Source organism: Caretta caretta, chromosome 9 (genome assembly GCF_965140235.1).
Source record: "Caretta caretta isolate rCarCar2 chromosome 9, rCarCar1.hap1, whole genome shotgun sequence".
Lineage (NCBI taxonomy): Eukaryota > Metazoa > Chordata > Testudines > Cheloniidae > Caretta > Caretta caretta.
This window is the reverse complement of record NC_134214.1, coordinates 7,303,238-7,317,107: the sequence shown is the minus strand read 5'-3', so window position 1 is coordinate 7,317,107 and position 13,870 is coordinate 7,303,238. Positions and strand designations below refer to the sequence as shown.

The following is a 13,870-nucleotide window of genomic DNA, read 5'->3' as shown; positions in this document are numbered from 1 at the left end:
CACACAGTGCACCCCCTGCAGTGCTCCCCTCCCTCCCCCGTTTCTTCCACTCAGAAAGCAGCAGGCCATTTGGTCACTGGAATCTCTTTGTTTAAAGCAGGCGGCAATCCCCCCTCCAAGGGCTGTGAGCCCCCCGACAGCTGGTGTCCAAGTGCTGAGGCCCCACAGCCCAGCCGGGTGGGGTCGGCTGCCCGCTCCCCCTGCCCCGGGGTTTGATGCCACTCACACAGAAACCCCCCACCCTCACCCATGCAGGGAGCGGGCGGGCTGTCGCCCTCTTGTGGCTGCAGCCAGCGCTGCCAGCACAGGGGGCCGTGGGGTGCTGCGGGGCTCAGGCTGCGGGGGGCGCTACAGTCCCGCGGGGGGTGGGTTCTCTCCTGGGCAGGGGGGGGGCTAGTTGAGCAGTGGCAGGAGGAGGGAGCCCAGCAGGAGGGGCAGGAGGCTGGTGCTGGCGAGGGCAGAGTTCCCCTGGCCGGAGCCCAGGCTGGGCTGCGGACACTCCTTGTAGGGCTCCAGGCAGGCGGCGTAGGCCATGACGTGGGCGATGTAGGTCTGCTCCTGCACCCCGTGGAAGAGGTGGGCCATGGGCCCCTTGGCCATGATGGCCACGTCCTCACCGCCATGCGTTTCCGAGACCAGGGGCACGGCTGCCTGCTGCCGGTACCCCTTCTCCTCTGGGGGATGGGCAAACAGAGCGTAAGGGCCCCACGAGCCACTGCCCCCCCCCCCGATTTCCTGCTCCCTGCGGGGGCGGGGGGGGATCGCTGATATCTGGGCAGAGCCCAGGCCCACCCGTGCTGTACGGTCAGCGCCACCGGCTGGCAGCAGCACCGGGGTCATAGCTGGAAACAACAGCTCTGTGCTGGGCACAGGGGGTGAAGTCTGGCGGGAGGGACCCCTCCGCCCCCACACTCACCCCCCCCTTCAGCTCTCCTGCCAGCATCCCCCTCCCATGCCACGGCGGGGCCCCTTACCGCTCTCGGAGCTGTTGACGTTGGGCCGGCTCGTGGCATTGATCTGGTAGCCGGGCCCGTTCCCGTAGAGGATGGACGTGTACGACTTTATGTCCAAGGCCATTGTGGGAGCCAAGCCTGTGGGGAGGGGCAGCCGAGCGAGGGATCAGGCCCAAGCCGGGGCGAACCGGAGCGGCGTTAAGCCCCCAGGCCCCAGAAGGTCCCCGGGACAGCACAGGACACCCGGGGTGTTGGGCAATACCCCGCAAAGGGCAGCGCAGCCAGCAGCGGGCTGGGCACAGGGGCAGCCACAGACCAGAGTGGGTGGATCTGCCACTCCACAGTCCTGCAGGTCTCTGGGCAGGGGCAACATGGGCATCCGAGCTCCAAGGGGCCCCTAGGCCCAATCCTTGCTCTGCCAATGGCCTCCATGGGGCAGAGGCCTCAGCTGACCCGTAGCCCTCAGCCGCCCAGGTACCCGCCCTCAGCTGTGCCGTGAGCAGAGATCGAACCCATGGCCCACCGTGCAGAGAGCAGCGGGGAGCAGGAGCAGCCTCGGCCCATCCAAGAGGCCAGGGACTTGTGGGCCCAAAGCCCCGGGGTCCTGGTGTTGAGACCCGCCCCCCCAGCCCCATTGTACCAAAGATGGAGCTGCCACGCAGCGTGTAGCCGCCGAAGCTGAAGACGTGTGAGTGGTCAGCCGTCACCACGGAGAGGGTCTCGGTTTCCTTCGTCAGCTCACCCGCCCTCTGGATGGCACGGTCGAACTCCACGGCTTCCGTCAGCGCCCGCTGGGCGATGCCGTCGTGGTGCCCGTGGTCAATCCTGCCTCGTGGAGAGAGACCGGGCAGGGGTTAGCCGCAGACGGGAGCGTCTTGGGGGCCTCGAATGCAGGTCCCCCCCCTGCTGTACGATCACACTGGGGTGATTCGGCCTGTAAGAGGCACCTGTGGAGAGCAACCCCTAGGGGTGGGGATGGGCAGCCCCCAGCCCCCTCAGGCTGCAGCAAGACCTCTCCCTCCGCGCTACCCAAGCAGGCTCTGGCTCCTCAGTGTGACCAGAGCGCACGGTGATGGGCTGCGGGGGCTCCCATGGCCTGGGGGGCCCAGGCAGGTGCCACAGTCACCCAGTGCTCCTGCCCCTCAACCCGGGACACCAGGTCCCCTCTGAGGAACATGGGCGGCTCCTGGCCACCCCTCCCACCTGCTCACCCTGCCACGAGCCCAGGCTGGGGAGCGCGGGGAACACCCAGCCCTGGGCCCCTGCACCCCCCGAGCACAGCAGTCTGGGCTGGGACAGCTGCACCCCCTGGCCTGCCCCAAGCCCCACTTATCTTCCACAAAGAGGTAGAAGCCCCGGGGGTTCCTGCTGAGGATCTGGATGGCCACCTCCGTCATCTCGGTGAGGGACGGGTCCAGGGTCGAGTCCCGCAGGAGTTCGTACTTCATGTCGCCAGGCTCAAAGAGGCCTGAAGGGGGAACAGAGACGAGATGGGGGCGCGCGCTGGAAGGGGGAACCAGGCTGCCAATGGCCATGGGGCCTGGGAGGGACCAGGTGAAGGGGGAGCCAGACATGCCACCCTGAGCAGCCAGAGGAGGGGGCAGAGGCTGCCCTGGTGGGGTGGGGGGCAAAGGGGGAGAATTTGGGGCCCATTACCCATCAGGTGCATCACAGATGGGTCACTGGCAGCGCTGAGCAGGGCCGTCCTGTTCCACACGTACCTGGCGCCCTAAGGAACGAACCCAAGAGCTGGTCAATAGGTGCCTAGGCAGGGCTGTGTGTGCCACCATCCCAGCACATGCACATCACCAGCCTGGCCCTCCCCAGCCCTCCCGTCTGCACCCACCACCCTGCATCCGGGGGAGCCCTGCATTACCGGCCAGGCCCCTGCCCAGCGCTCCATCTGCACCCACCAGCCCTGCACTGGGGAAGCCCTGCCCAGACCTTACGCCTACACCCACCAGCCCTGCACCCACGGAAGCCCTGCATCACCAGCCTGGCCCCTGCCCAGCCCTCCCGTCTGCACCCACCAGCCCTGCACCCGGGGGAGCCCTGCATCACCAGCCAGGCCCCTGCCCAGCCCTTCCATCTGCACCCACCAGCGCTGCACCCGGGGGAGCCCTGCATGCCCAGCCGGGCCCTGCCCAGACCTTCCACCTGCACCCACCATGCCCCGGGGGGCCCGCCTCCCCAGCCAGGTCCCAGCCTGCCCCTCCAGGAAGATGCGCACTGCTGCACCGATCTGAGCTGCTGCCCAATGTGGGGAGCGAACTATGATGACCAACCCCAGCCTCACGAAGGCAACCAGCATTCTGGCTGAATGCCGGCCCCGACACACCAGTCACCTGCTTAGACTCCAGCCACCGGGCGATGAGGTCCTCGTTGTCTTTGCGGATCCCATTCTGGGCGACGTAGCTGGGGTACTCGGGGTCCGGGGTCCCCGCAGGGGTCATGTACTTCCGCCCGCCCCCCAGGATCACCTGGCCGGGAGATGGACAGAGACAGCACGTTTCACCAGCCTCTCTAACCCCTGGGTGAGGGCTGAGCGGGCAAAGCCCCTCATCCTCTGCCCTGCCCCACACCAGCCAGAGTCCCCTCTGGGGTTCCCCACATGGCCTGACCGGTGTCTGGGGGCTGACGGCTGGGTGTAGCTGGGGGGAGGGAGCTCACAGACACCCTGCCCTTCCCTTGCCCAGGGGGGACGCCCATCTGTGGGGCTGAGGTGAGCTCAGGCCCCGTGGCCGGGCTGTTCCTTGGCCCCTTGCATGGAGAGTGGGCAGCGCAGAGAGAAGAAGCTGAGGGAGGAAGAAGCTGGCCGGGGACTCCCCCGTGGCCTGGCTGGGGCTCTCGGCCTGGCTGTCTCCTCTCCTCCATCCTGCTTGTGGCGGGCACATGGGGCAGAGGTGGGGAACCAGCCAGCCACATCTCCCCTCAGGAAACAGGCCCGGGTGGGCACACGCTGCATTGCTGAGGGGGGGCATGCGGGGCAGGGGGCGGCTGTGTGGGGCAGCAGTTGCCCAGCGATGCCCATGGGACGCAGCCACTCACGGTGAAGTTGATGTTGTGGACAAGTTGCCAGGCGATGTCCCTGCAGTTCTCCTGCAGGGCAGCATCTGGCATGCTGGCATCGGCATACCAGTTCCTGTTCACCACGTGGGCGTAGTTCCCCGCGGGGGAGGCGTGCTGCACCCGTGTCGTGGTCACGATCCCCACCGACTTCCCTGCCAGAGAACGGCCGGACGCTGAGTGCTAACCCCCTGCCCCCTGTACCATCCCTGCAGACACGGCTGCACCCGGGAGGCCAACCCCTGGAGATACCCAGCCCATCTGCCAGCCCTGTCACAGGTGGGCTAACCCACTGCCTGGCACCGCAGCCAGGGCTCAAACCCAGACCCTCCCTGCTGCCACAGCTGGGGGACCCCGGCTGTGCCCGCTGGCTCCCTGCCCGCCGCACCCGGCCCCTTACCCGCTCGCTGGGCTCTCTGCAGCACGGATACGACCTCGTTGCCCCGCGCGGTGTTGCACTGGGAGTACCTGGCCGCGGCGCTCACCCCGATGGTCTGGTAGTTGGCCTTCACCCCGCACAGGTAGGCCGTGGCTGTGCCCGCACTGTCCGGCACCTGCCGGTCCACGTTGTAGGTCTGCGAAGCCCGTGGGAGAGCCGTCAGATGAGGGGCTCCAGGGGACGGGGAGGGGGCCTCCTGTCCCCACCCCCAGACCTGGACTTAGTACTTCCCAGGGCACTTGGGGGGCCCACGGGCCATGTGGTACGGGAAAGTGCTCCCAGCCCACCTGGCTGTGGGGTCTCGGGTGGCCCAGGTGTGGGGTCTTGGGCCACCCGGCTGTGGGGGTCCCTCTTACCAATGAAGCCTGTCCCTTCCCTGCCCCAGCCTTGCAGGGAGACAATTGCCCCATGCGGGGCCCAGGAAATCAGCCTCCATCCCTCCGACTGGGAGTGGATTTGCGAATCCCCTCCCAACCTCTCCGCGGCCACCCCCCTCCCCGGCCCCAAGGATCTGCCCCGGCCTTTCACCAGTGAGCGGGGCAAGGGGCCCTGGGCTGGGGGCGTTGCACCCTGCCCAGTCCCACCAAGCAGCAGGGGTCCTGGGGTCGCTCCCAGCAGGAGAGGCCCATGGCACCCAAGCCAGAGCCGTGCATCACTCCCTGCTGGAGCGTCCATGTCTGAGACCCTGGCGGCACCAGGCGGGGGGTGGCAGCAGTTCCAGGGTGACAGGCAGCACCCGAGGGTGACGACGGCACCTTGGAGAGCGCCACGTAGGGGAAGGCGTCCATGGCGAGAGGCGTCTCGGGGCCCAGCTTCCCCTGCAGCTGCCCCTTGAGGATCCGGGTGGCGGTGATGGTCGGGACCCCCATTCCTGGGCGGGAAGAGAGACCAAGCCCATCAGAGCCGGGCACCACCACAGGCCTCCCATCCCCTTATGTGTAGCCTCCCAGTCCCCCCTGGGACGGTCCCAGCGCCGCCCATGCCCCTGCACCCCGCCCTGTGCAGTCACAGGACACTGCCCCCCCGTGAGCCATCAGTGCCGCACCAGAGCACCAAACCGTGACCCAGGCCCGTCACCCCACGCGCCAGGGGAGCCCGGCTGGGGGGTTGCTTCTATCTGTGAGCCAGCGCCCCTGGGCCGGGGTGAGGGGCGGCTGGGTTCCCACACCCCAGCGAGGAGGGGGAGGAGCTCAGAGGTGCCCCTCTAGCCAAGCCCTCCCCTGTTCTTCCTCCCCCCCGGGCAGGGCAGCTGGTGGGGATGGCGGGGGTGGGGAGGGTTGTTGCTTCGACTCACCGTCCCCGAGAAAGAGGATCAGGTTCTTGGCCTGATAATTCATGGGCTGGAGTTTGAGGGTCGCTTTGATGGCCTCAGCTGCCTGCTGGTTCCAGAACGCGGGGTTCTCCTCCTCCGCTTTGGGGAGACACAGTGGGGAGGGTCAGAGACAGGGCAGGGGGGTAAGTCCGGGGGGGCAGCCAGCTTTACCCACCACTCGTGGCTGTCAGGAATGGCCCAGCCCACAAGGGGGCCCTTACACCAGGGCACATGCCGAGCCGGGCACAGCCACGCAACAGCTGCAAACCAGCACGGGAGCCAGGCGTGGCAACTCCTAGGCGGAGCCAGGGCCTGGGGGGCACCTCCCTGCAGGACGCAGCAGCAGCCTGCCGGGTGGGGGGCCCTGGAGCACAGCGTTTCCACAGGGCAGGGGCCAGCCAGGCTGCTGGGCTCGAGCTGCCCTGGGCTCGCTGGGCTCACAGCCAGACGAGGACGCTGAGCCCTTAGGTGTTGAGCCAGCCACGACAGCTCCTGAGCATGACAGTGCCACCCCAACTCAGCAGCGCTCACAGTGCTGGGGCGCCTCACCACGACCCGTTGTGGTACCCGGGACCCATGGTGCCCTGGGGAGGCCCCCGCCCTCTGGCTGGGCGGGACACTGGGATGATTTGCTGCCGGCAATGGCAGGTTTTGCGCAATTGACATTTTGCACAGGGAAAACAAATCTCGATTTTTCCCGACGTTTCCGATGGTCTCCCACGGATTGTTCGGGCCGGGTCGGTTCGGCCCAGCTGAGATGCTCTGTGTTAATTTCCAGGCGGTTCAATGGAACGTCAATTGCATTGCCCTGGCATGTCGCTTTCCGGGAGTCCCAGCCTCCCATTCGCTCCCCTGGGCTGGGGGCCTGGGAGGACTACGTCTCCCACAAGGCAAGGCAGAGTCCCGCTGATGGAGCCGCATGGTGCATCATGGGTGTTGTCGTCTGCCCAGGGCACCTGGCCCGTAGAGTGAATTGGGGCCTCAAGCGCCCCACCTTCAGCTCCCAGAAGGCAATGCGCCATGCCAGTGCCATTCGGTGTCGATCTGGCTCCAAACGAAGCTGGGCTTGGAGCCGCGTTTTGCAGAATTTCCTTGGACAATGCTGGGATTTTAACTTTTTGCCCCCAATTTGGCACCAAACCGAATGCCGGGCTGTGGGAATCTGACCAGGCCAGCTTGGGCTTAGCTCGGTCCAGCCCTTGGCAAATGGTTCAGGGGATGGGGGGCTGAGGGGGCCTCCCTCTCAGCACATCTCATCCTTTAGAGCTGGGAGTTTGTTCAAGGTCCCCAGCTAAGGAGCTGGGAGGAGGGTTTCCAGGAACTGGGAGGTCTGTCTGGGGTGCATGGCCAGGGAGGGAGCTGGCGGGTAGGTGGGGGAAGGACCCAGCAGCTGGAAGGGGGGGCCTGGCTGCGCTGCTGCGTCCCAAAGCCTGGCTCCCAGAGCCAGCTGGACCCCTCACACCGGGGAGAAGGGGGAGGTTGGTAGTATGTTTATGCCTATGGGTGCCTCAGTTTCCCTCTGTGTTTGCAGTGCTGTGTGCTGCTAGTGAAGGGTTAAACAGCTGTTCCAGGGCCGGGGTGTATGTGTGTGTGTGCACGCATGCGCACCACGATGCTGGCTGGGGTGCATGAAGGGGGCATTAAAGACCGGCTGAAACTGACCCATCTCGATGGAGGCGAAGTCGAGAGGAGCCCCACTGGCCAGGACGTTCACACCTAGCAGTCCCTACCCCAGAGGCAGGCGTTTTATAGAATCATAGAATCTCAGGGTTGGAAGGGACCTCAGGAGGTCGTCTAGTCCAACCCCCTGCTCAAAGCAGGACCAATCCCCAATTTTTGCCCCAGATCCCTAAATACCCCCCTCAAGGATTGAACTCACAACCCTGGGTTTAAACTCACAACTACCGGGAAGCCGAGCCAAGGGGAAGGTGGCAGGCATCTGGGTTGCGAGCTGGCCTTTGCACTCCCAACTCCACCCTGGGACTAAGGGCAACGGGCTGGAGCCAGCGAGCGCCCAGACGGCCTCGACTGCAGTATGGCTCAAGGACGTACTGGCCTGGCGTTGCCCTGCCTGGACGCCCTCTAAGCCTCGCCTCTCTGTGCCAGCCTGAGGGCTCTCAGCAGCTGGGTGCCCGGGGACTGGTACATGACTACCTCGGTTTGACAAGGCTGCCGGTGTTGCTGCGGGCACAAGTCGTGGGGCCCCCAGTCCTGCCCCTGTGGAACTGGGGGTCCTTGGGGTCCAGCTCACTGAAGGGGACGCTCCCATGGGACTGGTAAGACCCAATCAATCCGTGACACGGCTCCTCCCCTGTGGGCAGAATCCCAGTGCCCAGCAGAGCGGGATGGAGGAGGGCGCCCCCAGGACGTGAATCCATCCCCCCTTCACCCCCGGCCCCGACAGCCCAGTTAACCCTTTGTGAGCTGTGTGATGACAAACACCGCTGAGACGCACTCAGCCAGCAGCAAACGTCTTCGCCCGTGTCCCCGGCAGCGCGGAACTGGGGAGTCCCTGCGTCTTCCCCCAGTCCCAGCCCATGCGCTGGCAGCCAGAGCCCCCCGAGGGGCCTGGATCAGGAGGGGGTTTGACTCACTACGGGCCTTGGAGCGATGAGTTAGTGCCCCCAGCTAAGTGCCCACCCTGGGATCCTGGACCCTGTGCCAGCCGATCCTTCCCCTGAACAGCCTGGCCGAGCCCAGCGCCATGTCAGCCAGGTACCTCGCACCACTCCCAGTGCTGGGCCTCAGGCCGGAGACACCCACGCCCCAGCGTGTGGGGGGAAATCGCCCCTGGGGGAAGGGAGGCTGGTTTACCTGGGATGGTGGCACCGGCAAAGGTCAGCCAGGCCCCGAGGCAGAGCAAGATGGGCGCAGGGAGCCACATGGCAAGGACGAGCAGGAGGGGAGCAGCGGGGAAGCCAAGCGGTGCCCGTGACAGGCTGTGCCCAGGACTGCGGTATAAGCCCCGTTCTCCAGGGGACTTTGGACCCAGACTTGCTCCCTAACCCCATTAGCACACGTGGGCACAGCCCCTGGAGGGACTTTGCAGCCTGCAGGCATGAGGCCCTGCCAGAGGGGCACGCCCGCATGGCACAGCCCTGCTGGAGGGCAGTGATTAGAGATCACGGGCTCAGCACCGGCCCAGCCTCCCCGCCGGGGGGAGAGCTGCAAGGCACAGCTGCAGTGGAGCTGGGGGTTCAAGGCCAGGCATCCCCCAGCCTGTGCCCAGGCTGGGTGCTGGCATCAAGGCAGCACCAAGATTGGCATCACTTTGCATAATTGCTAATGAGGAGGGAGGGGAGGGAGCAGGATTTGCTGGGGGAGGGGAAAAGAAAATGGGGGGGTATGTGTGCCTTATCACCCTTTTGTCTCCAGATAATCCTATCAGCCATGAGGAACCAAATTAACTGGCTGACAGCAGGGTGTGGCCAGGGCATGGGTCCATAGCCAAGATCATCACTTCCCTGCCAGCGTTACCAGCAGGGCCTGCCCCCCGGTCCTTGGACCCCACTCTGCTCCTTAGTGGACGTGCAGCGAGTCCTGCCCCCGCCTTGCCTTGCCTGCATTCCTGCACCTGCCCTGCCCGCGTCCCTGCACCCAGCCGACCCTGTCTGCACCCGCCTGACCCAAAAACCCCACCCCTACCCTTCCCTGCCCACACCCACTCTACCCAAACCCCCTGCCCTGCCCTGCCTGCACCCACCCGCCCCAAACCCCTGCCCCCACTGCCCTGCCCACACCCACCCTATCCAAACACCAACCCTGCCCTGCCTTGCCTGCACCCACCTTGTCCAGGTCCCCGCCCTCCTGTGCCCCCCACTCTTGCGCCCACCCTGCCTGCCACCTCACGCCAGCCCCGCTCACATTCCCACACCCGCCCTGCCCTGCCCCCACCCTGCCCGCACCCACCCTAGCTGCATCCTCACTTCAGCCCCACTCAGATCCCCACGCCCCTGCTGTCCTGCGCCCCTACGCCTGCCCCTCCCTTCTGCACCCCCACCCCTGTGCCCACCCTGCCCGCATCCTCACCCCTATTCCTACACCCACCCTGCCCCTGCCCCCACACCCATAGGCATGACTGTTGCAGGGGTTTGGGCCCAGAGCAGCTGTTAGCCGCTGACCGTTGATTTCGGCCAAGAGGTTCATAATCCCCTGGCACCTGGTTTTGGAAGTTGGGGTGGGAGGGGTTGCGGATGAAGAAGGCACCCCCGACCCTTCCTGCACCTCTAATTGCCCCCCCTCCCTGCAGACCTAGTGGGGGCAGCTCCAGTGGGGGCCACCCCCCAGGCTTGCAGGAGTGGGGGGGACTCACTCCGGGGGGGGAGGGGGGCTCAGCAGCTCAGAGATGCCCCCTCCCCTGCTGAGAGTAATGTGCTTTGAGGGGGGGGAAGGGAGCAGCCCTGCGCTGGGCCTCCCCCCCGCCCAGGAATAATTCTACACTTCAAGCAGGTTTCAGAGTAACAGCCGTGTTAGTCTGTATTCGCAGAAAGAAAAGGAGAACTTCTGGCACCTTAGAGACTAACCAATTTATTTGAGCATGAGCTTTCGTGAGCTACAGCTCACTTCATCGGATGCATCCCGCCTCTGAAGCCCAGGGGGGCGGGTGGGGGGCAACCTCTGGCGCTCACAGGCTGCAGAGCTGGTGGGCTGCCCGCCCCAGGAGGCGGGAGGAATGGCCAGACATCACAGGGGCCAGGGACTCTGGCTGGCAGATGGGTGCCCATGGACGGTGTATTGTGTCACGGGTGTCCACAGAGCCGGGGTAGCAGGGGGCTGTGGGTCAGGAGTGAGGGGCACCTCCGGCGTGTGGGGACCCAGCTGAGGAATAGCAGGCAGGCTGGGGGCGAGCGTTGCTGAAGGTGGAGGGTCGGAGGCGCCTGCCCACCCCAGCGCTGAGCTGGGACTCACCGAACTCATCCACGCAGACTAGCAGAGGAAACCGCAAACGCCCCGAGCCCCTGGTCTGGGATCTCAACCGGCCCCCGTAGCCCGCACTCAGGGCAGCTGCTCCCTTGCTGGGTCAGACCCCCGCCACCCCCCCCCCATGGAGGGGCCTTGTCGCTTACCCACAGGGAGCCCTCCACCACGGCACGTACCCCGGCAATCTGGCTTTGCTGAGACACAGCCCTGGCACCGCCGGGCAAGGTGAAACCAGGGCTGGGCTCCAGGCTGGTGCAGGCACAGGTCGGCCGGGCGGGGGCGAGGCAGTGATCCCTGACTGGCAGCCCTGGGTGGGCAGAAGCCTCTAGCGCAGAGACCGCTCGAGTAGCAATGCTGGGCCGTCACTGGGGTCCTGGTTTCACCTGGGGGCGAGGGTCCCGCCGCCCGGCCACAAAGCGCAGCGTGACCGCTTTACGCTGCGTCCACACGGGTCCCGCGCTCCGAGCACGGCTGCAGCCTGAGCCCCGGCTGGGCAGGGAGCCAGGAGCCAGCCACACAGCGGTTGCATTGACCACACAATCGGCAAGATGGAGAGGTGGCCCCCCGCTCCCCGCCATGGCCCCTTTCCCAAGCAAACAAAGGCAAAAGCTTCGCTCGCCCTGAGGTCCGAGCTGCACGTTAATGGGTCGTGCCCAGGGCGTTTGGGGAGGGGTCATGACTGGGCCATGGGGGTAGGGGTGGGGAGGCTGTAACGGCCGGAGGGGATTCCAGCCAAGTAACGCCCGCCTCCACCCAGGGCTGCCAACTTTCTAATCTCTGAAAAGCAAACACCCCAGCCCAGCCTTGTCCTCAGAGGCTCGCCCCCTGCCCCACCTGTGTCCCCTCCATCACTTGATTTCCCACCCCCCAGGATTCACCTCCCAGCCCTGCAGAGCTGGGCTGGGAGGAGGTGATGCAGAGCCTGCCAGCCTGCCCAATTGGGGCACGGCAGGGGTCAATCCCTGGAGCGAGAGGCCGTGGTGAGGAAATCAGGGCACAGCAGGGTGACGGGGGGGCAGACAGGTTACCTTGTTCCCGGCCAATGGGAGCTGTGGAGCTGGTGCTCGGGGCGGCGCCTGCAGGTGGGGGCAGTGCGCGGAGCCCCTCTGGCCGCCCCTCTGCCTAGGAGCTGGAGAGACATGCTGCTGCTTCCCAGGAACTGTGCAGACAGAGCCCTGACATCCCCGCTGTTGCCAACTGGACTTTCAGCTACCCAGTCAGCCATGCTGACCGGATGCTGCCAGTTTCCCTTTTCGACTGGACGTTCTAGTTGAAAACTGGACACCTAGCATCTCTACACCCGGCGCCGGTAGCAGACCCTCAGCTGTTGGGCCGTGGGGGAGCTGGTGCCAGGAGTGTTGGGGTACCACACAGCCAGGATGCTGTGAGCCTTGCTGTGCCTGTGTGACAAAGCGGGACTCTTCTTAATGTTTCCTCTGAATAGTGGGGGGGTGCCTCAGTTTCCCCTAGGCAGTTCTTAAGTATCTAGGTGGTGGGGTAAGGGTGTATGATCATTGCAGAGCCCTACAGGGCAGGTGTGTGCAGGGGTCTGGACACAGAGAATGGCTGACACCTTGTTTCCTGGCAACGGATGGCCTGGGCCCTTCCCCCCTGCAAGGTGAGAGTTAAAGGGTTGGAGAACAAAGGAATCAGGTGCCCTCCTGGCCCCGGAAAGGGACAAAGCCCAGAGGAGGAGGGGCTGGAGGGAGTTTCAGTTTGGGGGTGGCTGGGGACATGGAGTGAAGTGCAGATGGGGTTGTCTGGCTCACTGGCCCCCAAAATGGACCCGGCTGAGCGATCCTGTTCTCTGCACCTACAAGCTCTGTTTTAGACCCTGTTCCTGTCATCTAAGGAACTGGCGGCTGTGATTGCAGAGCCATTGGCCATTATCTTTGAAAACTCGTGGCGAACCGGGGAAGTCCCGGATGACTGGAAAAAGGCTAATGTAGTGCCAATCTTTAAAAAAGGGAAGAAGGAGGATCCTGGGAACTACAGGCCAGTCAGCCTCACTTCAGTCCCTGGAAAAATCATGGAGCAGGTCCTCAAAGAATCAATCCTGAAGCACTTGCATGAGAGGAAAGTGATCAGGAACAGCCAGCATGGATTCACCAAGGGAAGGTCATGCCTGACTAATCTAATCGCCTTCTATGATGAGATTACTGGTTCTGTGGATGAAGGGAAAGCAGTGGATGTATTGTTTCTTGACTTTAGCAAAGCTTTTGACACGGTCTCCCACAGTATTCTTGTCAGCAAGTTAAGGAAGTATGGGCTGGATGAATGCACTACAAGGTGGGTAGAAAGCTGGCTAGATTGTCGGGCTCAACGGGTAGTGATCAATGGCTCCATGTCTAGTTGGCAGCCGGTATCAAGTGGAGTACCCCAAGGGTCGGTCCTGGGGCCGGTTTTGTTCAATATCTTCATAAATGATCTGGAGGATGGTGTGGATTGCACTCTCAGCAAATTTGCGGATGATACTAAACTGGGAGGAGTGGTAGATACGCTGGAGGGGAGGGATAGGATACAGAAGGACCTAGACAAATTGGAGGATTGGGCCAAAAGAAATCTGATGAGGTTCAATAAGGATAAGTGCAGGGTCCTGCACTTAGGACGGAAGAACCCAATGCACAGCTACAGACTAGGGACCGAATGGCTAGGCAGCAGTTCTGCGGAAAAGGACCTAGGGGTGACAGTGGACGAGAAGCTGGATATGAGTCAGCAGTGTGCCCTTGTTGCCAAGAAGGCCAATGGCATTTTGGGATGTATAAGTAGGGGCATAGCGAGCAGATCGAGGGACGTGATCGTTCCCCTCTATTCGACATTGGTGAGGCCTCATCTGGAGTACTGTGTCCAGTTTTGGGCCCCACACTTCAAGAAGGATGTGGATAAATTGGAGAGAGTCCAGCGAAGGGCAACAAAAATGATTAGGGGTCTGGAACACATGAGTTATGAGGAGAGACTGAGGGAGCTGGGATTGTTTAGCCTGCAGAAGAGAAGAATGAGGGGGGATTTGATAGCTGCTTTCAACTACCTGAAAGGGGGAGAGGATGGCTCTAGACTGTTCTCAATGGTATCAGATGACAGAACGAGGAGTAATGGTCTCAAGTTGCAGTGGGGGAGGTTTAGGTTGGATATTAGGAAAAACTTTTTCACTATGAGGGTGGTGAAACACTGGAATGCGTT

General features: G+C 63.9%; 1 protein-coding gene across 1 annotated transcript; it reads right to left on the bottom strand.

Annotated features, from left to right (window-relative positions):
- Nucleotides 1–68: 68 nt before the first annotated feature.
- LOC125642487 (intestinal-type alkaline phosphatase-like) lies at nucleotides 69–8,744 on the bottom strand. The gene is made up of 11 exons (XM_048863949.2): nucleotides 8,585–8,744; nucleotides 5,753–5,869; nucleotides 5,214–5,329; nucleotides 4,420–4,594; nucleotides 4,002–4,174; nucleotides 3,299–3,433; nucleotides 2,610–2,682; nucleotides 2,287–2,421; nucleotides 1,594–1,785; nucleotides 975–1,091; nucleotides 69–674 (listed from the first exon to the last, which is right to left on the bottom strand). Exons 1-11 carry the CDS (start codon nucleotides 8,652–8,654, stop codon nucleotides 394–396), a joined length of 1,584 nt encoding a protein of 527 aa, XP_048719906.1. The 5' UTR covers nucleotides 8,655–8,744; the 3' UTR covers nucleotides 69–393.
- Between the last annotated feature and the right edge of the window lie 5,126 nt (nucleotides 8,745–13,870).

Bases quoted from the DNA above. Each gene is read 5' to 3' on its own strand.
- LOC125642487 (XM_048863949.2), bottom strand. From the start codon at position 8,654: ATGTGGCTCCCTGCGCCCATCTTGCTCTGCCTCGGGGCCTGGCTGACC. The intron at 5,870-8,584 runs GTAAACCAGCCT...GTCTCCCCAAAG, and splicing joins TGCCGGTGCCACCATCCCAG to CGGAGGAGGAGAACCCCGCG. The intron at 3,434-4,001 runs GTGAGTGGCTGC...TCTCCCGGCCAG, and splicing joins TCCACAACATCAACTTCACC to GTGATCCTGGGGGGCGGGCG.